This window comes from Pimephales promelas, chromosome 4, assembly GCF_988280905.1.
Source record: "Pimephales promelas chromosome 4, fPimPro1.hap1.1, whole genome shotgun sequence".
NCBI lineage: Eukaryota > Metazoa > Chordata > Actinopteri > Cypriniformes > Leuciscidae > Pimephales > Pimephales promelas.
Genome location: NC_142772.1, coordinates 31156269 through 31182598, shown reverse-complemented (window position 1 = coordinate 31182598; position 26330 = coordinate 31156269). Strand labels below are relative to the sequence as shown.

The following is a 26330-nucleotide window of genomic DNA, read 5'->3' as shown; positions in this document are numbered from 1 at the left end:
CGTTGTGTTTGCTAATCGCATGGTTAATTTTTAAGTGCTATTTGACATTTTATGCGTCACTTGGGTTATGCCTTTTACATTCTTCAGGAAATAAGATGATTAAGCATGCATTATTAAAAGTGTGAAGTTTATTCCATTCATTAAATATTTCGAAGACCCAAGTCGTCACGAAACAAACTTCCACTTCATGGTTAAAATTCTTCATTTGTGTAAGGAGACTTATTATTAAATTTTAATTAATAGCTGTGTCCAATGGAACTAATTTTGAGAATTGTCTTAGCCTTACATTTAGCCTATAGGGATTCACCTGTAACTGAAATATGGGCTCCATTCGTATTGGGCTGTCTGTAGAGAGAGGAAAATTAAATAATTCATCAGTTTGAACCATTTGTCCTTACACCTCCATGTGTCTATGCTTCTCATCTCTATAGTTATTATAGATTATTAATCAGTCTCATATGAATTGCAAGATTTCAACAGGTTTCGGAAGTCGTTTTGAAAATGCAGCTTACATACTGCATTGTACATGAGGATACTTTTATATATACAGTATTTATTTTCCACCTTATATTCCTAATGGGCTATATGCACGCATAAGTTCCGCATTTGACGTAAGAATGCTCGTCCATTTCCGGTTGTGGAGATTAAAGCGGAGGAAAACCGGAGAAAACGGGATTATGGCAGAGTCTTCAATATTTACTGTCCTCCCGTCTTTGAAACGAAACGTACATACGTTTAGATGTAATTTTATATATAGTTATGTTTATTTAATATAATTTTAAAAAGAAGCATAAACACAACGAGGGGTGTCTGTTTTATCTGTTTTTGTGACTAACGTTTCATTAGTATAACCATGGAGTATAAAATTCAATATTAATTCTCGGTATTGCATTGGACTCTATGATCGGCGGAAGTTATCGAGCATCCTTAATCCTTCACCGGAAATAACGCCGTGCATAGAGCCCATACAGGGCAACATCATTTTAACACAAAATCAATAAACATTTATTCTTTATTGGTGAATATTTATTGGACTGGGGTTCTGACTACAATTTTTTTTTTTCCCCCAACAATTTCAACCAGTTACAAAAATAAGGAATTTCGTTAGTCATTGTTGGTTTGTGTACCACAATTTATTATGCACAAATTACTTGTGTATTTTTTTTAATTATTTATTAAAAGAAATTTTAAATTTTATTAAAATTTTACACAAATTTATTTTGAATATTATTTTTAAATGGCCATTTTGAATTCCCTATGGAACTGAATAAACACCTTTACCTTCGGTGATGTTTGAAAGCAAAAATAAACACTATGACACTTGAAAGTACACTCTGTGACTATACAAATCACAACATGTAAATAGGAAAATGTTTGCGTTATTATATCACTAATTTGGGATTAGTATGCTAGCTGTAGCCATTTACATCCAGTCTTTGTGCTAAGCTAGGCTAGCGGTGGGTGCGTCAGACAGAGTTACAGCACGCACAGAGAGGAAAAAGGTATGTATGGACTTATCTAACTCTGGGGGATATGGTGCATAAGCTAAAGTCCCAAAAAGTCAGAGTGTTATATTAAGACTGTCTTTTTGGGCTCGCCATCTCGTTGACACATATTTGGGGTGTATTATTGACACAAAGTTTAGACCCTGGATATAAGACGACCCCATTTTTTTAGATGTATTTTCAAGAAAAATAACATTGGTCTTATACCGTTTTTTAAAAGAACTATAGCACAAGTACAGTTATCAAACAAATTAGTAGATACATGATCACTTTGCTAAGACACCTGTGTGATATTAAGGGAAACTGATTTCAGACATGGACTAGAAATCACCTTAAGATTAGTTGGTTAAAAATCATTGAACGATTGCCTCAAAACGTTATTAATGAAAAGCATTATTCTAGCATATTTAAAAGTTAATATAATAACCTTTTGAAAAAGGAAAAATCTAATGGCTATTCAAAAACTGAACAAGGCATTCTGATTTATTGATGTCTCGAAAATTGGATTACAAACTTATTTCTACAGACTGTGGCTTTCATCAGTCAAACCAGCAAGATTTCAGTTAAAATATAGTAGGGGTAGGTGTAATGGTGTAGGTGGTGTTCCTGTCTCGGGTCTTGGATGGCTAGCAGTCATTAAGAGATCAATGTGTCTGTTAATCTGTCAACGAGAAAGTCAATGCATCTGTATCAAATCAAATGTGTGCATTGCCAGGAGCGTGTTAGCTGAAGGAAGTCAACTGGCAGCTGCTTAAACACTGCATTTAATTTCTTTAGCCCTTCACTGTCTACAACAGAAGCAGCCATGGACATGATCTACATTGGCCCCAAAAAGTGTTTGGACACTCAAGTTAAAGGTAGGGTAGGCAATTTGTTTTATAAAAACTGTTTGAAACTCAGTAATAAGTAACTGTAAGTTACAGTACAGTAATGGTTGTATAGCTAGTTTTTTTTTTTTTTTTTACACACCATTTGATTCAAATGTGCTGGGGTGGTAGGAGTGTTAGATAAAAAATTAAGATGATTATGGCTGCCTTTTTTATATATTCAGTTGTTTAATTTATATAGGTTTTGTGACATCATTACATCATATGACATCACTCCATCTTCAAATATTAAAATGGAACTGTTAAATAGTCAATCACTTACCACTAAGGCATCTTTTATTCACAACTATATATTTGACCAGAAGCTTGATTGTATGTGCCTCACTGAGACATGGCACAAATCAGAAGTGTATTCTGCACTTAATGAAGCTTGCCCACCTGGCTACTCTTATCTGGAAAAAGCTAGGGGAAATGGTCGTGGAGGGGGTTTGGCGGTCATTTATCACTCTGATTTTCACCTATCTTTAGTGACCGTACCAAAGCTGTCATCATTCGAATGTCTGGCTTTTAGATGTGACTTACCCACACCATTCACAACCATCCTTATATACCGACCACCTAAATCACACCCCTGTTTTATTGCAGAATTAACTGAGTTACTTTTACCAGTTTCTACCACATCAAACAATGTTGAAATTCTTGGAGACTTTAACATTCATGTTGAATCTCCAACAAGTTTATACACCACAGAATTACTGCAATTGTTTGATTCACTCAACCTCAGGCAACTCGTGACAGTCCCTACACATATCAAAGGGCATACACTGGATCGCATTGTGACAAACTTTCCGGTCAACAGTGTTCATGTACATGACTTAGGCATATCTGATCACAATGCCATTTCATTTGACTTTTCACTGTCGACTTCACTTAATAAACCTAAACATAAAATCTGCTTTCGCAAAACAAAAGAAATTAACCTTGAACATCTGTCATATGATTTACAAAAACTTACCACATCTGCCGATCACTCTACTACTGACACGCTTGTCGATCATTACAATATCGGATTAAAAGGGATACTAGATGCCCATGCACCCCTCAAGACTCGGACTGTAACATTTACACGCTCTGCTCCATGGTATACTGATGCACTTCGTAGACAGAAGGCGGCTGGGAGGGTCCTTGAGAGACGCTATGTTGCCACTGGGCTCACTGTTCACAAAATCATTTATAGAGAGCACCAAAGGTCATATTCCAAATTACTCAGTCAGGCACGGTCACAATACTACTCCAATATCATTAACAACAATCCAAGAAATCCAAAACAGCTCTTTAAAACAGTAAACTATCTTCTCAGTCCATCTTCCCTGACGCATAAAAACAATACTGATGACCAGTGTAATAAATTCCTTGATTTTTTCAACACTAAAATAACTACCATCCGCGCTAATCTAATACCAAGCAATGTCACTTCATCCATCAGCTCAATCTCTGCACCAATACTCTCTCATTTCACTACTTCAACACATAGACAGGTTGAGACTCTCATACACAGTATGAGACCCTCAACATGCTCACTGGACCCTTTTCCCACTGTTATGATCAAATCAAATATTAGTTCTTTAAGTTCTTTCATCACTACCATCATTAACTCCTCCTTGCAATCGGGTCTTTTTCCAATTTTGCTTAAAACTGCTCTCATCAACCCTAGGCTAAAGAAACCATCTCTTGATCCTGATATCTTATCAAATTATCGGCCCATTTCCAACCTTCCATTTCTCTCCAAAGTCATTGAAAAGATAGTTTCAAATCAAATTCATAACCATCTTCACTCACATAGTCTCTATGAAAAATTTCAGTCTGGGTTCCGCTCTGGCCATAGTGTAGAGACAGCCCTGGTCAGGGTCACAAATGATCTTCTTGTGGCTGCTGACCAGGGCTCTCCATCTCTCCTTATTCTCTTGGACCTCACAGCCGCCTTTGACACTGTTGACCACGCCATTTTACTCCATCGTTTGCAACACCTCATTGGCATCTCACACACAGCACTTCAATGGTTTCGATCCTATCTGCACTCTAAAAAATGCTGGGTTGTTTTAACCCAATTTTGGGTCAAATATGGACAAACCCGAAATGTTGTTAAAAATGTAATGTAAAAATTTAACCCAACGGCTGGGTTAGTCCATATTTGACCCAAAGTTGGGTTAAAACAACCCAGCATTTTTTAGAGTGTGACTGACAGGGTTGAGTATGTGGCCCTGGGGGGGGGGGCAGGTCGAGGCCCCACATAGTCACATGTGGAGTGCCCCAGGGTTCCGTTCTCGGCCCTACCCTTTTCTCCATTTATATGCTCCCACTGGGCCACATCATCAGCAAGCATGGCGTTGCCTTCCATTGCTATGCTGATGATACTCAGCTATATGTCAGGCTAGACCCAACATCACCTACACTATCACTGTCCACTCTAAACGCCTGCCTGGAGGAGACAAGGGCATGGATGACGGATAACTTCCTCCAGCTAAACAGCACCAAAACTGAAGGTCTCCTAATTGGGACCCCACACCAACTCCGATCTTCCCCCCTGACCGTTTACTCATTTGTTGGCCATGATATTCATTTGACATCCTCCATAGTAAACCTGGGGGTACGATTTGACGCCCATTTATCATTTAATACTCACATCCAACACATCTGTAAAACTGCATTTTTTCATCTCCGGAACATCTCCAAACTCCGCCCCTCCCTCTCCTTCTCTGATGCAGAAATGCTGGTGCATGCCTTTGTCTCCTCCAGGCTTGACTTTTGCAATTCACTCCTCGTTGGGATCCCTGGCAGTAGCATGCAAAGATTGCAGTACATTCAGAATTGCGCTGCCAGGGTCCTGATGAGGGTGCGCAAATTCGAGCACATCACACCTATCCTCCAAAAACTCCATTGGCTCCCTGTCAGATTTAGGATTGATTATAAGATCTGTCTCCTAACGTATCAGTGCGTCCACGGTAGCGCACCAGAGTACCTCACAGAACTCATTAATATTCATAATCCATCCCGACATCTCCGCTCTTCTGACACTCACAAACTCCAGGTTCCTAAGTCTAAACTCCGCACTATGGGAGACAGGGCCTTCCAGGTAGCTGCACCTCGAATTTGGAACGCTCTACCTAATCACCTGAGAGCGCCACAGTCTATAGAGGTTTTTAAAAATAAACTAAAGACCCACCTTTTTTTAACTGCATTTTCTTAAACTATATTTGCTTTTGTTGTTAACTGACTGTTCTTAAGTCTGTTGTCTTAATTCTGTCATTGCATGTTTTTATATCTATTCTTATTGTTTTTATCTGTACACTTGTAGCACTTTGAGATATGTTCGTCATGTGTAAAGTGCATTACAAATAAAATTCATTATTATTATTATTATTATTATCATTAAAAGCTCCACACTGCAAAACTACAAATTGGTCAATGTATTCACTGGTCACTTCAGAAGCATAAAGCTCCAATATGTAGCTTTTTTTTGGACACAAGCGGGCATAGTTTCCAACAATAACAAAGTATGTTTATGACGCAGTGATGAGCTGAATGATGGGACTTGCTGTCAAGCTGATGGATCTAATAATGTTTATGGATTAACATTACAGTGCTATGAAGCATGTCGCGATTGCTAATAAGAGACATATCACACGCGAGTACCACAGATATAAAGGAATAAGGCAATTTCATCCTATTGAACTACACGCAAGTGCTGGATTACTCACACAAGTCAGTTGATTAGACGAATTAAACTTGTGAGGGAACGCAGCGCTGTTCCACTTGGCATAACGTTACACCATCACACTAAATGCCATTTAAATGTGTGTTGAAATATACTGTATGTTATTCTAGTTACGTGTTAGTTCGTTTGTTATACGAAACTTTGATTAGTTTTATGTACATTTGCTCACCTGTCTAATAAAGCTGTAAAATCGTGACTCATGAAGTTCTGTCAAGTCCAAATTAGTCACGGACACTAGCTCTCTGTCGAGGGGAAGTCAGTCTCAGACTAGGGTGACCACCCGTCCCGCGTAGCGCGTGCGCGCACAGCGTTTGAAGCCCAATTCATGCGTCCCGCAAATTGAGACCGTGTCACGCATAATCAATGCTTGCTGAAAAAAAAAAAAAAAAAAGTCGGTCAGTCTATATCCTCGAGACCCAGGCAGCCAAACCTAGTGCCTGAACACGTTCACGTTCATGAACTCGTTCATATTTTGGGTGAACTGAACGTATTGTTTTACTGCCTGTCCTGATGAACGTGGGAACTCGTTCACTCTGGTGTCTGTGAACGCACGCTCTCTCAGTTTAACTTCGTTCAATGGGGTGCCAGATTTCTATAGAGCCTTCCAGGTAAAAACCTGGCTAAAACTCACCGTAAACGGGGCTTAATATGTAGCGAAAAAACACCCAATCTGGCAACACAAGCCACCAGTGTCGCACCGCGGCCGCCGTCGACAAAGGCGTCGTATGATAATTTAAACGGATTTTATAACGAGGTCGGTGAAAATGGGAAAAATCTTACATTTCTGTGCAAACTTTGAACTGAACTAGTTCATTTTAAAATGTGTGAACTGAACTTTGAACTAGTTCATGTAGAAAGTGAACTTCCCCAAGACTGGTTGCCACTCCCACGTGACCTGCTGACTAGGTTGATGTCAACTTTTTCATTGGTGTCATGACAGCGCAGCTTCTCGTTCCGTGAACCTCTGGAGTTGTGAGTTTAGACTTTTTTTCGACTTTTTTTTAAAACTGTTCCTGTGGTGTTGAGCAACTATAATTCCCGTTAATCCTATAATTTTATATTTTTATTTATTTAAAGTGAATTAATTGTAATGAAAAATAAATAAAATTAAATAGCTAAAGTAAATCGTAAGTGGAAGTGCATCTGTCAATTCATTTAATGTTCAAAATATTCATCTTTATTTAGAAAAAAAATACACATTGGTTGGCCTATCATGAGCATATATCAGCAATTACACATGTTTAGGAAATAGGGCATTAATGTATGTAAGGTACAGTATGTGCTTTTTTTTTTTTAACAATTATTCATGTACAAACAGTAAGGCAATAGTAACAGTTCTAGATATGGGTAAACCACTATCAGAGTCTGCCCGTGGGGTGGGGGCACCGCCGCGCCAAGCAGTGTCCCACATTGTCCCTCAGAAACATACCCCTTGTCCCCCCTTGGGCTTATTAGCAGGTGGTCACCCTATCTCAGACGCTAGCTCTCGGCATCTCAGAAACGCCACGCTGATATTGATCCTCATTTTAGTTCTCCTTGTTTGTCCCAAAGTCTGCTTGCTATGGTCTATGTTTGAAAGAAACAAGAACTGCGTGCCGCTAAACGTTACATCTGTCGCCATAGTTACGTCATGGCTATGGCAGTACGAGCGGAAACGGGGATAGCGCGGATATTGCGTCATTGACAGGCGACGTCTTTCTTTTTTTTTTTTCGGGACGGCCACTTATTTAAAATTGGAATGTCTCTGAAATAAAATAACTTTGGAGATTTTTGGGATATTGCAAGTATACAACTGCAGGAAATATATCACACTGTGCAAGTGATTTTTGGGTATTTTATTACAAATGTCTTACATATTGGACCTTAAAAGGTCCTGTAATGATGCAAATAATATAACAATGCATTGACATTTTCATGTCACGATCAGACAATCAGTGTTTAGTCGGATGGCTGGAAGTGAGGCTGATTGCATCACAAGGGCAGTATCCCTTGTCTATAAGACGCACAAAACAGATGTCTGCTTTTAATCAGGATGACGATAGTCATCACACTAACGACTCATGCAATGAAGACGAGAGAGAGAAGTAGAGATCTAGACGGATACAAAAGGAGAATTAATGAATGCAGCAAGGAAATGATAGCTGTAGAGATGCAGCTTAATGTTTCTCTGACAGCATCACAGTCTCTGGGAAGTGTGAGAACGCAGCCAACAGGGATGGGAACATATGCTCTTTCAGCACGCTTATGAAGCAGGGTCTTAAAAGCCACTCTTTTGTTCTTGGCCCGCACACCCTTCTTTCCTGGTTCCATTCTCTTCCTTTCTTTATGTGTAGTCCGTTTTCACTAATGTTCTCTGACATCGATTCTTATCATTTATCTCTATGCCTTTGTTCTCCTCCGCCATCCTTCTTTTCCTGCTCCGAACAGAGGAATTACTGGATTAGTATATGGAGTGATCAATTGGGAGCTACAGAATCATGTTTGATGTTTAATCTTAAGATTTAGAGACTGTCATTGGCCATCATTACTGAATTTATCTCACAGCAAGATAGAGCATATGTGTGTGTGTGCGTGTGTGTGTGTGTGTGTGTGTGTGTGTGTGTGTGTGTAAGGTAGTGTACTGGTGCAACTTGATTCAGTAACACTTTACCATAAGGTAGTAGCCTGGGTTTCCCCATGCTGCCTTGCCGGCCTAGGCAGCGTGGACACCATGGACCAAATTTTTGCCTGAGATAGGGAACCAATCACAGAACGGGCAGGGAGCAGCAATACAATGACGACGTACAGTATATGCGACACATCGAAGCAGTATGTTTATATCTATGGACCCATTATAGCAGCGGACGCAAAGTTACATTTTGATACAGCCTTATGTTTGAAATTAAACATATCAGCTCAACTGATTTGCAGAGGGGGGATTTAAAGCTGTTCCCTTTTACTGGTAATTCACTTTTTTAATTTGTACTTCATATAACGCAAGCCTTTTTTGTTGATAACATATTTTACCATTTCATGTGTTTTAACAGCTAGATCATGTTGCTATGAAGTCAGTTGTTCACTCCAGTAATATAATCGTTTTTACATTAATGAACTCCTTTTTAAATCTATATTTTTTTGCCAAATTATTAATTTATTTGGTAGGTAGCCATGTTATAAGTGGGAAAATGTATAGCGAGGCAGTTGTTGCAGCGAATACAACCCCTTCTGGCTAATTCAAGCTTTTTGTTAGAGTTCTTACTTTTATTTATTTATTTCTATGAGGGCTGACAAGACAAAATAAGGACCGTCAAGTGTGCTTAAACAGTGCGGTACAGCAACCAAACCAGTAGCACTGCCACTGACATTTGCAGCACCGAAAGTGGACCTTTCACTGATGTAATGACGCAATGACGTGCACTTGCTAGCCTATTCCTATCTCCTAAATCTCTGGCCCATCATCGTCTTCATCGTCTAATTTTCTGTCGCTCTGCATACGTCATCTGCTATCATTGAACCGATTGGCTATGAGCTACATACAGGCGATAAACAACATACAGATAAACATTTGTAGCACCCAGTGTTGGTAAAGTTCACTTTCTACATGAACTTGTTCAAAGTTTAGTTCACACGTTTTAAAATGAACTAGTTCACTTCATAGTTCATACTTCAAAAAATGAACTAGTTCATTCATAGTTCTTTTGTCCATATATTGCAAGCTTTTTTTTTAATTATTATTATTGCCACAGCCCATATACAACCACAGACAACAATTATTAGTTTGCACAGAAATGTAAGATTTTTTCCATCCTCATCGATCTTGTCATAAAATCCATTTAAATGATCATATGACGCCTCCTCACTCGCTGCTTTGTCGACGGTGGCTGCGGTGCGACGCTAGTTGCCAGATTGGGTGTTTTTTCGCTACATATTAAGGCCTGTTTATGTGTCTGGCACCCTATTGTACGAAGTTAAACTGAGAGAGCGTGCGTTCACAGACACTAGTATGAACGCGTTCACAGTACATTCAGTTCACGTTCATACAAAATATGAACGCGTTCATTGAAATTCAAATACGAGAAAATGAACATGTGGTTTCCAGACCACATCTCATTCTCAATGATACGTGGTCTGGCGTTAGCCAGGCTAATAAGGAAGTATGTAAACATTAATTAATGTAATGATTTTAATAATCTGATTTTAGTTAATTTCTTTAAATACAAACAAATACATTAACAGTGAACATTTAATTCATCTTAATATTAATTTCTACATAACTAAGATTAATAAATGCTGTAAATTATTAATTTAGTTAACCCAAAAAACACAGAAAGTTCGTAATTAAAAATAAAAACGGTAGGGTATATTTAATTTGTATTTAAAATATTTATAAATTATGTGAATTTTTAATTTACATAACCAATTTATGTAAATTAATGTAGGGGTGGTGATGGCGCAGTGAATAAGACGCATGCTTTCGGTGTGAGAGACCCGGGTTCAAATCCACAGTGAGACACCAATGTGTCCCTGAGCAACACACTTAACCCCTAGTTGCTCCAGAGGAGTGTGACCTCTGACATACATAGCAATTGTAAGTCGCTTTGGATAAAAGCGTACTTAAAGCGTTATTATGTTCAAAAATTAGTACATAATTGTTCATTGATTATTCACAATGCCCAATACATTCACTAATGTTTCAACGCATTCTCACCCCAAGGCGTCACCTTTGACCATGCTTCAATATTTGACGTTTTAGGCGCCCTTTAGCGTCACTTACATGACGCGATCCTACGGCGTCATCTAACTGACGCTAAAGGAAAGCGTCAGTTAGAGGACGCAGTTAGGTTTAGGTGTGGGGTGGGGGTAGGGTACACGCGATCCTAGGGCGTCATCTAACTGACGCTAAAGGGCGCCTAAAGCGTCAGATATTGAAGCATGTCCAAATGCTTCCCAAGGCGTCAGTTAGGTGACGCCTTGGGAGTGAGAATGGGCTGCAACGTTTACATGCAAAACCTTATTGTAAATTGTTATCCTTGATTCAATTTCTTAGAAAAATGTTTTTATGTGTACCCAAACAGGAAAACAAAGATTTATTTAACAGTTTACACCACACACTTAAGATAGTCCTTTCAAAAAGGTCACGCCTGCTGCATAAACGTTTTCAGTTCAAAATAATAAAATAAATCAATGTTCTGACATTTCCCTTCTGCTATGATTTATTTTCCATGTCTATATTGTCTCAATCTCTACACTTCTAGAACTCTAACCCCTCATTTCATCTCAAAACCTAATCTCATAACATAATGTGTTATGAAAATAGAGGCTTACTTGATCCAATCACAGCTACAACCCTGTGGAACTGCCTTCGCCCTGCGCAATTATTTAAAAATACACATTTGGAAATATACAACCGGGCTATGAAATATGAATGACTAATAAGAAACAGCCAGACATTGAAAACCATTTTTCCAGAAAGGGAAGAAAAACAAGTTGCATTCCAAATGCTGCCCCCTCCCCCCAATAGTGTGCACACAAACTGAGTTTCAATCTAAAACTTTTACATTTCAGGTCTTAGTGCTTTTTTAATATTTCAAAGAGGAGTTGTGGGTACTTTTGATAAAAGCACCATTTGATAATGCCGGATCACGTAGCACTCTAATAGATCTGCTCCCATAAATGATTTATATAGTGCTCATTTTTAGTCCTCTCCTTTTAGCAGATAAAAAAAAAAAAAAAAATAGTGGAATACATTATCCCGGGGCAAAGCACGGGTCACAAACGGAATACAGAATATCGCCACCACAGGTGATAATGCGCGTGAGCATCGTGTGTGTTTTTTTTTTTTTTTTGTGCATGCAAGAATACATAGATGTGTGCTTACGTGTTTGCGAGAGAAACATTAACAGAGGGTGAAAGAAAGAGACATACAGAATGAGCCAAGTCGAAAGTGAAGATGTGAATCTTTTTGACTGACACCTAAATACCTTCATCTGTCAAAGCCTTAGGTGTGCGTATGCCTGTAATGTTATGCTTGGTTTTACCTAAAGAAATATCAGTGTAGGAGAAACTGTTTTTTTTTTTTTTTTTTTTTTACATCTGTGATCCCTACATCACCTCTCTGTTTCTCTCTTCCTATTTTGCATTAATGCCAAGGGTGGAAAGTATCATTCCTATTTATAGGAGCTCCCGGTGTCTGGAAGAAAGAAGTGTTCTCCCTTTCCTCTGTCATGCTCCAAAATGAAAACATGCCCAAATGAAAACAAGAAGCAACAAAAAGACAAGGGCAGGAAATACGTAATGAAGGATTGAAAGGTCTCATTTTGATATTAAAGCAAAGCTGTAGGTCACAGCACAGGCTCAAAGTAGCTCAGTCTACAGCACTATTTCCATTTGTTGTAGCAGTGGCACACCTTACTTTAAGCTTACGTCATCAGGACAGTGCATGACTTCCGAACACATGCAATCAATTATTAGATGTCAAAATAAAAAGGATTTGATTGGGTGGAATTCATCCTAAACTGTATAGTGACTATGGACATGCTGTCTGTAATGGGAAAGTGGTGTGTGTTTTAGAGGGCTGTTTAAGCTCAAAGCTAAATGATGACCAATTTTTGTACTGAAAATCACAAATATGCTGGAACAAGAGCGGCAAATCAAGCCAGCAGTTATGGCTTATATCTGCAAAAAGTTTTATTCAGAGTTACAGTAAATGAAAGCCAGGAACTAAAATAAAAAAGGTTAGTATGAGTTCATAGAACAAAATAGCCAATTTCATGTATAGCAGATCAATTTCAAATTTCTAAAGGTTCTAATTAGAGTGCATAAGGAGAACATATCAATTGTCACAATAATCAAATGTTGACATTTACACATCCAAATGTCTGATACCATGAGTGAAAATACTGTTATTCTGCATCAACATACACTACAGTCAAAAGTTTGTTGTCAGTAAGATTGTTTAATGCTTTTGAATAAGTAATTCATGCTCACCAAGGCTGCATTTATTTGGATAAAAAAAAAGGTAAAAAAAAATGATTTATTTTATTATTAACTGTTCTGACAGGGTCTATTTATTTTATATTTTAACCAATTCAATGTTCAATCAATATTCAAAAGCAAAATGTTATCTGTTTGACCACAAATGTAATTGAATATTTTACATGGCATTTTTACCCCCCTTTTTTTGAATGAGTGTAAAATTGAGTGTATCTTAAAAACGAATTTATTTAAACAGTTCAATTCAATTCTGTATAGTTTTAAATTGTTTTATGCACGTTTTTAAGACTGTCAAGTTTGAAGTTAACATTTATCCATTTTTGTATTAAATAAAATATGTTTATTAAAAATTGTTTTTCTTTTTCATTATTGCACTTTTGAGATATTTATCAATTACAATTGATTTATTACAAACATACGGTTCAAATTGGGAGAGTAAGGATTATTTTGATGTATGGCATGTGAAAATGCTCAAAAGAATGACAGCACAGCATGTAAAAATAGAAAGATATACTCTGGAGGAATTGTTCTATGACAGGTCATAAAGGGTTGAATCACTTTTCTTTCTTCAGTTTGGAGTTCAGGAGATTGTCTTGACCAGGACCACACCCCTAAATGCATTGAAGCAACTGCCATGTGATTGGTTGATTAGATAACTGCTTTAATGAGAAATTGAACAGGTGTTCCTATCCTTTAGGAGAGCGTACTATGACTATGGATGTCTTCTTTCCCAGTTGCAACAGTCTCTTGAGCAGCAAAAAGTGGGACGGTTATGAAGAACTAATAGCCTGACAGACTGCATACATCATCTCTCGCCTCAAGACATTTCCTCTCAACATCATTCTCTTGCTATTTCTCTCTTCTATCAACAGCCATATGATGTGATTGATTTTACTATTTTCCATTAACAGTACACTCATATATGCACATGCATATGTAATATATGTACCTCATGTGACTATGTGATTAGAACCATGTTTTGTACAGTATTAACGTTCATGCACTGATCCATCAGTGATGTGGCAAAAAAAAAAACTTTGCTACCGAAGATCTGAAAAATATTTCCCTCAAATTTTCAAGAAATATGTATATAATGTGATATATTTTGCGATTCAGTGAGCCATGCATATTTACATATAGACAGATGACTTTGTTAATGTGCTTTTGAATATGCTATTGTATACAAATATATAGTTGTGCATGTAGATGTCTATGATCCCTGAGGGAAAGTCCAGGAAAGAACAGCCTCCGTTGTGAGCAGGGAGACCAAGCGAATACACAATCTCAAAACCCAGAGTAATCAGAATAACTGGCATCCATCATAATCACAATCATATTTTCATCATCATATCAATCTCACAAAGTGCTTTCACAATACGTTTCATGTTTTTAAGCAGTCAAATATGACAGCAACTTTGAAAGTCAATCTGTTAAGAACCTCAATAAAGAAAGCAGTATCTACTACGTGTTATTAATGGACCAGACGGGGGATTAATGCTCCAGTACATGGTTGTTTAGAGAGATTAGATGCATGTGATCTCAAAAGTATTTGACTTTTCTTTCTTTGCTTTTAGGTTACTTCAATCCGGGTTTTAAAATTTGATTTAAAATTGAAAGAAAAGAACAGCAGGCAGCTTGAAATGTTATGGATTATATAAATGATTATCATTTCTTTTTTTTTAAATCTGCATATATACTGCTAAAAATATAAAATCCTATCATTCTTTACTCATCGTCATGTCATTTCAAACCTGGAAGACTTTCTTTCTTCAACAGTCCTTTAAATGGAAAGTTCAATCAAATTTAAAAAATATATATATTTGAATACCTTGAAGATATTTAGAAAAAAAAAAAAACACTGGAGTCCTAAAAAAACTCTAGACCGCTTTGAATTGAGCTAAGGCAAGCAGATAGTTTTGAACACTGGCTGGTATATGAAAATACATATATGTATTTCTTAAATATGTATTTTGAATAATTTTAACTCCCAAAATTTCTTTAGCAATAAACTCTTTGATGGACAGCCGCACACAAGGCCTAACACTACACCTGATGAGGATGTTTCTCCCTCTCTGGACCCAACATCAACAGGTGTGACTAGGGATGTCACGGTACCAAAATTCCAGTAGTCGGTACTGATACCATTAAAATGTTACAGTTCAGAAAATATTGATGATATTGATAAATATTGCTTATAAAAGTAGTCTAATGTAATTATTTCTGTCAATTTCTTTAAGTTAAAGTTTTATTTTGACGGGTTGCCATGGAGACCTTTGAGTTTCTGTGCGTTTATGATGTGACGATAGGTTTTTCTTAAATGAAAAGGTAAAATGCTCATGAAGTGACTCTCGGAGATGAATGGAATTATGAATCATGTCATCATATCGTGAGGCAGCAGAGACTGAAAACAGCGCGAGCATCACTCGTGTTTCAGTGTGTGTGTGTGTGTGCGTGTGTGTGTGGTAACGCTAAATGAAACCGGCGCGTGATAGCGCTTTCATTCACACAGAATAGTCTTTTTGCAGTTTAATATACACAAACACCACATCAGCAGCGCCACCGGTCGACATATCTCAGCACTTTCATGACGAGGACGCAACTTCACGCCCTTCGTGCATGCATGTGCATCCAGATCCGGGTTTGATTGGGTACTCGGTACTACAGGGACTTGGTACCATGACGTCGACATTTTTTTAGTACCGACTTGGTTCCGAAGAACCAAATATTTTGACAACACTAGGTGGGACTCCTGCACTTCTAGCTACAAAAACTGTTGAATCAGAAGACACCGAAATGTCCAGAAATGTTAATCTGACAATAAATGTGGCACACACACACACACACCCAGAGTCCTTTTTCTGGCTACGCTATTGGTGTGATACCACCAAAAATACAATTTAATTACTCTTCAGGTGGTGCATATTACATAAACAAACTCACAAGAACAAATATGCAAATGTTTTCATGTGACTCACCGTCCATCCACCTCCATCCGTGCTCATATCACAGTAGACCTGAAAGCCGGCAGGGTAATGAGTGGGAAAAACAGAGTAGATGCCATCTTCCCTCTGACCGCTAGCATATATATCACTACAGTCCCGTGGTCGAGAGCCTTGAAAAAGACAGAGAGAGAGAGAGAGAGAAAATCAAACACAAAAACCACAAATACTAGATCCCTGGATGGTTACAGGATAGCAAATAGCTAAACTAGGCCAAGACTAATTTAATGACCAAAGGAATATTACTATAGGTTAGCCAACATGATTGTGTGCCCATCTTTCTAAGGCAGCTGGTGCTTCTCAATTTACCGGTCTCTGTTCCCAAAAGAGTGATCCTTTTCCATGATTATAGAAAACACACTCCCCTTCACTGGCACACACTTACATAGAAGTGTCTGCTCCATCCCAGGTTCATTACAAGCCACACCTGTGGCACCAGCAGACACAGAACTTAAAGGAAAAGTGGTAAAATGCTTTTGGACACATTAGGCCTCTCAAGAGCACAATTTAAGCACAGCCACTTTCTTTTGAGTTCCAGCAACTCGTCAGATGAGAATTCAGATCAGTGGGGCAAAAAAAAAAAAAAAGAGACAATAGTTATGTGCTCTTTTTAAACAGTTTTCCGTGAAATTTTTGAGAATCAATGAGTCAACAGTGGGAGGAGGCGCTTTGTTCGAGGACCAAATTACTTGTGATTCTGAGGTGGTGTAGTCAGAGTACATGATTTGAATCTACTGTAAATCTTTGTTCATGGGACCACGTAACTTTTAAACTCAATCACCTGAGCAAAAATGCCGTGTGAAAAATCACTATGGAGCCACACGAAATAGTAAGAGGAGTATTCTACCGCGCTATTCTGGACTCTCTTTACTAATTCCCTTCACTAATGACATACTAAACTCTGAAAAGTCAATTTCATGCTTTTAAAGGCCTTCCAAAAATAATCTGTCATTATATTATTAGATATTAGCAATACATATGTAGCAATCAAACAAAATTATTTTTAATGGTTCTCAAAAGAGAATGATGTCAACCAGCCAAATCCAACTCCCTGGGGTGAAGAAAGGGATGGATGGACTTGGTTACATATGAAAGAACAATGAAACATACACTACTGGTCAAAACTTTAGGTTTATCACATTTTTATCAAAAGTGAAACTAAAGCTAGAAAACTTTTCTTCAAATAAACGCTGTTCTTTGAACTGTCTGTTTATCAAATAACTTTGAACAAAATGTATAACGGTTTCCACCAAAATGTTTAGCAGCACAACTTTTTCAACATTAATAATAATAGTTATAAGGAATGTTTCTAGAGCAGCAAATGTAGGTGCAACGTTACTTATAGTCAAAAGAATGTGTTAAAGGGTCCTCCAAAATAAAGTGAAACCGTATTAATATTTCACAATATTACTATTTTTACTGTATTTTTGATCAAATAATATAGCCATGGTGTTTGGTATTGTAAAGTGGAGGAAATAGACAATGGTCACTTAGGTAAAACCCAAGACATGTTAAACACAGAAGATGGGCAAACTGGATCTCATACCATTAGCACAGCCTTTAAGGCGAACTCCTCTAACTGGTGCCCTCTGCAGGTCAGCCTTCACCCTGGCCTTCAGACCTCCCGTGTCCTTCTGCATGGCATTTAGAGCATCGCTCACAGAGTTGACAACCTTCACCATGTTAATCTGGCTCTCGGACAGCAGCTGCAACACAAACAAACTATTACACAGAAAGCATGAACTGACAAGGAAACTGTCCAGATTAAACTGCAAGGAGCAGATGCTATAGGGTTGATCAGCAACTTGCTATTACATACTTGAATATTTAAAAGTAAATAAAAATCTGTCATAATTTACTCTCCCTCATGATTCAAACCTTTATGATTTTTCCTTCTACGAAACACAGAAGAAGATATCATGGACAAATACTTTTCATTGGACCATAATGACTTTCATTACATTTCTGTTTGTGATCCACAGAAGAAAGTGCTCTGTAATGACAGAGCTCTCTCACATCACAGCACAATTCGGACCCCATGATATTTAGTGTTTAGTATCTCAAAATAAGTTGATGTTAGATTCTTTTTCCCAAAAATATATCAGCCATTGTGGATAACATGCAGTCTCTTGAGATTCATTTTGGTGCCTTGGACAGCAAAATGTTCAAGCTCTGCAGCACAACAGAAAACAAGTCTGTTTGATGGCTTTAACTTATAAGAACACTATAGATTCTGGACATATAGAAAGCATTGAAGCGAACCGCTTATTGTCCAGTGAAAATGAAAATCCCTTGTAGCCCAACATGAGAAGGCAAAATCTGTCTGGGAGACAGGTTCCATAAGACCGACTGTCATTTTTGCTCAGATACTTGAAATGCAATTGAGCTGTAAAGGTCTTTGTGCCAGATAAGACCACTGTATGCCTTTTCCCCATAAACTTAGGAGATCCGACCCATTTTAGATGGAAAACGCTGTGTTCCTGTGAGCATGAGTGTGTGATTGTGTCATTGTTTGTGAAGCACATTCAACATAATAAATGAGTGTCCCGTTCTTGCCTGCAGCTCAACAATGTGTCCTATACAGTATTTTTTAAAGGACACCAGCAGGACGAACACTGTCTATACCTGCTATACTGTAACTGATGAGCTATGAATATAAATTAGGAAACTAATCTCACAAGTTTTATCCTCTCTATACTTGTATTTTAGGCAATTTTTTTGAAGGAATGAGAACAGTATAGTCAAAAGTATGGACTCAACATGGTCTTTGAATCATCAGTCACATCCTACAGTATAATGTATGTTTAAATTATAGCAAATGTATGAGAGATTTATGTGGATTAAAAACAAAAATCCTGTAGTAAAAATAATGTTAATATATTTAATATAATTTTGAGTAAACCATGGAGCTTCAAGAAATTAAATATTATCATTTAAAAAAAATACCATGGTGATTAAAAAATACATGGAAATAGGTGTTAGGGTAAAATGTTAACTTAGAGATATCACCATGACACTTTACTAGTTGATAACTAGTTGAGAAAAAAAAAATGTATTGCAATTTTTCTGTGATGTTTAAATATGCCAATCAGGCTATATCTAATTAAATATGCACTCATTTGCATATATTTTGAAGTGAAGAATCTGACCATTGAAAAAAAAAAAAAAAAAAAAACAAGGTTCAAAATAAGTTTTGCATTTTGTCGATATATTCAATGAAAAAACATTACTAGACAGGATGAATGGGATGAATATCTCCCTTTTTATACCCTGTAAATCAGAAAATACTTTGGATGGATGCCAGCCCAAACCCCACCCACACATTTTTTGGTCGGGACGTTCAGTCTGGTCTCGATCCATTGAGGAGTTCAGCAATGGTCGGGCCAATCAAATTGCCAGGGCAGGCTTTATACAATGATGAACAGGTGATCTGCGGTTACATAATCATCACGTTATCAAAGAGTGCTTGGGTTGAAATGGGCTGCTTTCAGCCACGACAAAACGTTGCACAACGTTTTTAAAACAGAAAAAGTGATGCATTGAACACACTGTTTTGATGATGCAAGAGTTGTCTCGCCTTAAGATTTTTTAAATGTTTTTATGTCTCACTAAGATAATAAATAATAAACAATGCTGTATTTATTTGATCACAAATACAGCAAAATGCAGTATTTTAATATATTTATACCTGAAATGTAATTTATACCTGTGGTTACAAAACTGAATTTCCAACATCATTTCTCTAGTCTTCAGTGTCACATGATTATTCAGAAATCATTGCAATATGATTATTATCAAATATGAAAACAGTTGTGCTGCTTAAATTTTTGCTAGGAATATGATCAAAAGAACATTATTTATTTGAAAGACTACTCTTTTGTAACATTATACATGTATTTGATGTCCCTTTCATTTTGACCAATTTAATGCTTTCTTTCTGAACAGTACTGGTGGCCATTTATTTAAAAAAGTACTGATGACAAACTTTAAATAATAATATATGTAAATAACAATGCTGATGCTCACATGCAGGTATTGCGAGGAAGACATGGAATATCAAATAATTATTTTGAATAATGATTTTCCATATTTTTTTCCTCCAAAAAAAATTAAAAATAATCACTCTATTAGGTTGATTTACCCCCCTAAATGAATTCAAAAGTTAACCAAACACACCTTGTGCCTTTTGAATTCAATGAATCCAATTCCTCTTATGGGAGAGGGAAACGGGCAGAAACATTACTAATACACTGTACCAAATCGAATGATGTTCTCTGGCACCCTTGACTATTAGTACACTGAATTCTACAGATCATTGGTTTGACACCTGAAACACTTACACATGACGCAAACACACACATGCATGCAAGCGCACTGACAGTGTAATGCCCATAGGAAGTAACCTTTAGCTTCAGGGCTTTTCCGTTGTTTTATCAGCAAGTTGTAATGCTGAGATGATTGACAGTGCAGAATTACATTCTTTAATTCAGGGTGTAAATGGAATAGTCGCTGAAACTAAGATGCCACTAGAGCTGAAACAACTTCACACAGAGCTCAAGGCATTCATTCCTTAGTATTTCTTACTTTTATAGGTGATGCTATTTACTCACTGAGGTTTGAGGGGGAGGGGGAGGCCTATACTGTTTGTGAGTGCATATCATGCTGCTTTATGGAGCATAAGTGCTAAAATGCTATCATGTGTAACCTAAAATCCTACCTCAGTGCACTATCAGAGCTGGATTCACCACAAATTAACAATTAAACTGGCATTACAATTTAATACAGAACTGGGTTTAATCTGTGACAAGGGAACTGTCCATGCTTCATTGTTCATGTGACGGGAGATAATTACAGTTTAAAGTGCCCTTAATTAATAAGGTTTGATAATTTGGGGATGACACATTTTTTACACTGTTTCTAAGGTAACCGCAAACCTACCCCTGCCTCTTTTTCATCAATCTTCAGCTGCACTCAGTCTGTGCTGAGTGCAACTTTCTGTACTCCTTTCCAGATTTCACAAATCCAACTATTCATTCAAACTGTATCAAAGCTCAATCAAAAAAAGTATGAGTATAAAAACAGAAAGAACCCTCACATTCACACACTAACACAAGCACGGGTCACCACTGCTGTCTAAAAGTCATCAGAAAACGGAGGATTATTTTCTATTCAGGGGGGATTTTGCTAACGCTTTTCTCTGTCGCACAGGTGTTTGGTAGTGATAAACAACTCTTTCCCTCCTGCCCACTGTTTGTGAGTGTGTGTGTTTGACAGATTTGGTGTGTAGGAGCTTGTCAGTAACTTGTGGTTAGAGAGAGATGGTGTTAATCCTAAACCTTAAGTCTTCGTAATTCAAATAAAAGTCAGGCTTTAACTCTGTGGTAAAAAGAGATTGCCTTGGATGTTCCTGTTGATTTCTGTAGTAATTCACTTAACACAGGAAAACAGGCAGCATCTGCTGTTCCCCTGCCCTGAAACTGAAGTCTATAGAATACAGCAGCCACCTAGTATCAATGTCCTTATTCAGCTTTCTCTGTCCTCAGCTCAACAATGTTTGTGACTATAACACTAGCATAATGCATTCGGAGTACAATATCTAACAGGATGACAGAGTGAAAGTCAACACACTTATAAAATGCACTGGAGCAGCACAAAATCTTACCCAAAAAGAACCCTGCAGGACAAGGAAATTACAATATATTGAAAATAAACAATCAGTGGCATTCTGACGCATATGTGTCTTACACAGCTGAGTGATTACTGCTCTAAATTCAGTTTGAAGCCTAAAATACAATATGTGACTCAGCCCCTATTAAAGGTTGTGCTGTGTAAATGAAATGCAGCATTTAGAGCAGCCTTAAACTTTGCACTATTGCAATATGGCATATTGCATTAGACTGATAATATAAATAAAATATTCATCATAATCCCTGTATGCGAGTCTTTTTAGTCTTTTCAAAACAATTCAATAATTCAGGGTCAGCAAGATTTTTTTTGTTTTGTTTTGGTTTTTTTATGAAATTAATATGCCGCAATTTTAATGCTAAGGGCCCTATCATACACCCGGCGCAATGCAGCGGCAGATATGACGCAAGTGTTTTTTGCTAGATTCAGCCCAACGCATATATATTTTTAAATAGCAAATGTATTTTTGCCTATTTGTGTTGCCATGGGTTTGCTGGTCTGAAACGAGGTGTGTTCAGGCGCATTGTTGACGTGTTGCTTTTTTGAGGCAACTGAAATTACAGTATTTTTCTATTTAAAGGCCCCATTAGTAATGTGCACCAATAGGTGGGTCCACAACATGGATACACCCTGGTTATTATAAAGGGATGCGTAGGAGCACACAAACAATATATTAAAAATATTAAAAAAGGATTACAATGTAAAAGATTAATATTGTGTACATAAAGATATGGTGGAATCCGGCTTGTCCCGTAGATCGCCTGCTTGCGCGCTTTAACCTTTTAGTCTCTGGAGATGCGTTCAGTATTTCCGCTTGCCAATTCTGCCATATTCAGTTTTTTGTTTTTATTTTTTGATCCAGTGAAGTCATCGTCATCTTAGGTGTAATTTGCGGGTGGGACAAGGGGTAACCACCATCAAACAAACCAAATGTGGGACGATTATAAGTTTGTGTGGGACAATGAGGGACATGTTACCAACACTAAAACATACCCTGACACTGTTATATCTAAGTTAATAAAAACATTTGTATTCTGCCTTTCAGCGGATAAAAATGATTTGTTATTTAGTCGCTTCCAGAAAAAGATATTTATTTTACATGTCATTAATTCAATTCAACATAACTGAGCCCAAAGGCAGCTGCAGGCATTATGCAACAGTTCTGACCAAGTCCAACTAAAATCCAACAAAATAAACAATGAACAAATTAAATATAACATAACATGAAATTAGATAGTCTTATATATTAAGAATATATTAAAAAGCAAAACCAAAAACTTTCATATTTTTAGAAAGGATGCGAAAAAAATTCAGAAATTGGACCATTAATTAAATGAACAGATTAGTCCAAAAACATTGATTAAGTTAATAAAGAAAAAGTATAGCTGAAACTGGAACTGATTCTCATGTTTAAGAATCTGATCAAATGCATGCTTTTAAAGCTACTGTTGCCCATTTTTTGGACATGTTATTCCCCATATTCTGAACAATTAAATTACACTTCACATTTCCTTTTTCCAAAGATAGTTTCTGTTATTTACTGTAGTTTCTATCACATTGATGTAATTTCAAGAGTTTTTTTTTTTTTTTTAAATAAGTCTGTTTTTAGTTAGTTATTTGATGCTATAAAAATGGTGCTGTGACATCATGATCGACATCTGTGACTGGCAGGTTCTCTGTGCGAAGTAGTCACTGAAGCAACAACGGACTGTTTTTCATTATGTTGACTTAATGGTTAGTAGTTGTATTTACTTTATTTTAACGAGGTATTGCAATCAGCAGACATCACTGGAGAGGAACGGAGCAGACAGGGGCCACTTAAGAAAAGTACGGGGCGTGTGATTGTGATTGATTCAGCGATTGATTCAGCGAGAGTGAGAGTGGGGCCTTGATTCAATATTTTCTCAATATTTTTCAATATTTTCTCTAAGAGAGAGGGAAACAAAATCATCCTCAATGCTTGACAAATCCATTTTGATTTTTTTGATTTTTTTTTTTTTTTTTGCGCAAAGGTTAATAAATATGCATTACTGTGCAAGGTTTCTGTGCATGACATTTGTTTAGGCTGACGAACACGAAAAAACGTATACGAAAATTACAGACTCATGTGCAATGGCTTTTGCAAAAAAAATGCCTCTCTTGGTATTTTTTGTTTTGTTTCCAGTCCAAATATCAAAAATTCTTAAATTAAGATGCATTTAATACAGTAGATGAGTAAAATGCCATAAGATTTTAGGCCATGTCATGTTTTCTGGTTAAATAAATCTAGATTGATTTGTTGATTAAAAACTGCAAAATTATCTGCAAATGTGGTAAGAATAAATTAATTTCTGATAAAATTAATTATTTTTTTCTTAATTCAAACAGAAACAAGATTTTTTTTCTTACCCTATTGGCAGATAATTTAGCTTGTTTCAAGGAAGTTGTCGTACGGCACACTAAAATCCTACACCAGCTCAGGAGGGGGTGTACACACGTTTTGAGTTAATGCGGAAATGCGTAGAAAAACAATTCCTAACACCACAAAATGCACTGACAAACTAAAAGATATGATACGGCCAAAAAATAATGACAAAATAATAAAAATGATTTTCTTATTCTTTTAAATGATAAAAATACAAATAATAATAACAATAATAAAGGCATTCTTCTTCTAAATAACAATAAGCGTAATTAATAATACAAATCATAATAATAAGAATAAGAATATTACAAATTGTCATACAATTATTAATGTGAATGAATGGTACTCCACATCACATCATCATCATCATCACTATTGTACACCCCAATACATGAGACATGATACGAAATTAAATGCTAATTGTTTCAAAACATGTGCTGTAAAAAAATGCATTGTTTCGGCTCAACGTTGGAGAAGTTTCTCTTCTTTGCCATCTTTCGTGTGTCCATGGCATAAAATGAGGCCGTGAGAGAAGCGGATACTTGAATATATAGGGGTGTGTTATTCTAATGACGATCGTTTTCAGCCGCTGCATTTATCAAGGGCAGGTATTGCGCACATCTGGATTTCAAAGGTACACACAGCTTCATAATTCACTCAGTCACAGGAGTGTCAGCATAATCTTTGGGAGGGGTTTGGGGGCTTAGAAAATACGCATATAACCCCAAGGAAGCATGAGAAACACTGTCCAGCCGCAGGTGGAATATTTCAACCCCAGGGGGGGCAAGGTGGCTTGCCAAGGGAAAGACTCAGGGAGGCTTACAGTGGAAACATGTGGGGGTTGCTCAGAGGAGGGACCATGCACACGGGAGGCACTTAGCCAACATGTAGGCAATAGACACTGGCGTCGGCGTCAGCAGTGCTGGACGAACTCAGGGCTTATGAGGCTCATCTGAGGAGAATATTGTACACATCCAGTCTGTGGAGTGTAAAGTCGAGCAAGCAAAGACACTAGTGATGGCCGGTTCGTGAACGAATCGTTCTTTTGAACCGGTTCTTTTTAGTGAACCGGTCGAACCAGTACACTAAATCGGACTGAATCGTTCGAAACAGTTCGCGTCTTGCGTCAGCGCTAAACCACAAGTTACTAAAGTTACTCACTTTCAGACATGCCTGACAGTCCCTCCGAATCGAAATAAACCAATATCCATTAGTACATTTTATTCAGTAACTCAAAAAGTTCACTGAACGGAGACATATGTTGGTGCTGAGAGAAGCGATGAGCACGAGCAGCTGATACTGCGCATGCGTGTACTACCGAACATACAGGTACAGCGGTCGGATAACCAGTACAGAACCGAGAACTGTTTCTTTCGGACACGTTCGACATATTGAGAACTGATGAGTTGATGAGCTGAGCATGCGTGCATTTTTTTTCTGAGGGACGAAATGTACGTTTCCATGTCTTTAGTTGAACATATCAGTAAGTGTAACAAAATAAAACATTTTGGAAACATGTTTATCACATTACTGTATCACTGTATTATTTTAACGATTGGAAATAATGATTGGATTCTAAAACTGTTTAACTACTAAACATTTATTATACTAAAATAATATTGTCAGGAACAGCTCATTTAATTTCTAAGTAACAATATAAATCATTGATGTAAACTCTTGCCAAGGTTTGGTGCACTGCTTAGTAAATAATGTGTTAACATAACGAATTAAACATATATGTTTAATTCGTTATGTTAACACATTATAAACATGATGTATACTGTATAGGCTACAGAAGGCTATATTGGAGACAGACATGCATCGATTTTTTAGTTTTGTCGACTGTATATTCAGGTTTCAGCTCAGCACACAGCTATGGTTCTCGAGTCGAGAACTGGTTGTTGCAGTTCTTGAATCACTAGTACAGAACCGAGAACTGTTTCTTTCGGACACGTTCGATACGGAGAACCGATGAGCTGGAGATACTGCGCATGCGTGATAGCACCGTCTCTGAACAGAACTTTCTTTCGGCCGGCTGATCCTGTGCTGATACATGAGCACGCAGTAGTACGGGTGAACCCAGGACTTAAATGAGAGGGCGAATCGGCGAAATGTAAGTTTATTTAATAACAAATAAAATGATGAAGACCATTTATGCATTTT

At 37.3% G+C, this 26330-nt stretch overlaps 1 protein-coding gene across 2 annotated transcripts in view; it reads right to left on the bottom strand.

Moving 5' to 3' along the window:
• Nucleotides 1-26330, bottom strand: part of fibcd1b (fibrinogen C domain containing 1b) — a 105948-nt gene that overhangs the window by 36669 nt on the left and 42949 nt on the right. For both annotated transcript variants that reach the window (XM_039659315.2, XM_039659316.2), the window contains 2 exons: nucleotides 17625-17784; nucleotides 16055-16191 (listed from right to left, as the gene is read on the bottom strand). In XM_039659315.2, coding sequence (XP_039515249.2) covers nucleotides 16055-16191; nucleotides 17625-17784 — 297 coding nt within the window. The remainder of the gene's footprint in view (nucleotides 1-16054; nucleotides 16192-17624; nucleotides 17785-26330) is intronic.